We start from the raw sequence: 900 nt of genomic DNA on the forward strand, positions 1-900 counted from the left end.
ATATATATTCCATAGGTATGTATATAAACATATATACTGTACATACATACGTGCATACATACATACATACATATATTGACACAAATTTACAGGCATACGCCAATAGATATCTATATGTACTAAGTGGGTGAATAAATATGATTATTTAAATATTAAAAATCATTTTCATGTGTACAGATGAATTCTGGCATATATGTAAATGAATACACGTTTCTATTGTATACAACAGTCTGATACATATGTGTTCATCTCGGCTATTAAAACTGTTTCCAAAAAAAAAAAAATATATATAAAATATTTCTAATTAAGTGTGGGACTAAAAGAAATTTTGACACCTTAAGTGGATTATTAAAATAGTTTTCATAGTCATCCAAATCGATATATATGTCAGATTAATATCATACTTTGTGAAAGGAAACAGCTGTTACGTCATTTTAAGTATATAAGACATAGTCACATGTATGCAAATATTTCCAGACAAGATATTTACCCAAATGCGGATGCCCACGATGAGATATTTTCTATACTATTATATTCTTGTTGTTCGTAAGTAGCTAAAAGATAAAGCGTTGTTCACCGTCATTAACATTCCTGTTTAATCTAACTAAATCCCATTATTTTTCTCCATGTGTAATTATGTCTGTCTGTCTCTGTCTGTCTGTCTCTGTCTGTCTACATCGTTGCAGTATCGGCACTGCAACACAGGAGTAGCTGTGTAGTAAGTAGCTTGCTTACCAACCACATTGTTACGGGTTCAGTCTCACTGTGTGGCACCTTGGGCAAGTGTCTTCTACTATAGCACCGGGCCGACCAAAGCTTTGTCTGTGGATTTGGTCGACAGAAACTGAAAGAAGCCCGTCGTATATATATATATATATATATATATATATATATATATAT

The 900-nt window shown here is 32.1% G+C and overlaps 1 protein-coding gene across 5 annotated transcripts in view; it reads left to right on the forward strand.

The window, feature by feature from the left end:
* Window positions 1-412: 412 nt before the first annotated feature.
* LOC106874739 (uncharacterized) overlaps window positions 413-900 on the forward strand; it is an 18,084-nt gene continuing 17,596 nt past the window's right edge. For 2 of the 5 annotated variants that reach the window (XM_052974437.1, XM_052974438.1), the window contains exon 1: window positions 433-546. In XM_052974437.1, coding sequence (XP_052830397.1) covers window positions 462-546 — 85 coding nt within the window. In that variant the 5' untranslated portion in view covers window positions 433-461. Of the gene's footprint in view, window positions 547-900 lie in introns of all 5 variants that reach the window. The other 3 variants (XM_014922574.2, XM_052974440.1, XM_052974436.1) reach the window with 3 other exon arrangements.

Source organism: Octopus bimaculoides, chromosome 18 (assembly GCF_001194135.2).
Source record: "Octopus bimaculoides isolate UCB-OBI-ISO-001 chromosome 18, ASM119413v2, whole genome shotgun sequence".
Taxonomy (NCBI): Eukaryota; Metazoa; Mollusca; class Cephalopoda; order Octopoda; family Octopodidae; genus Octopus; species Octopus bimaculoides.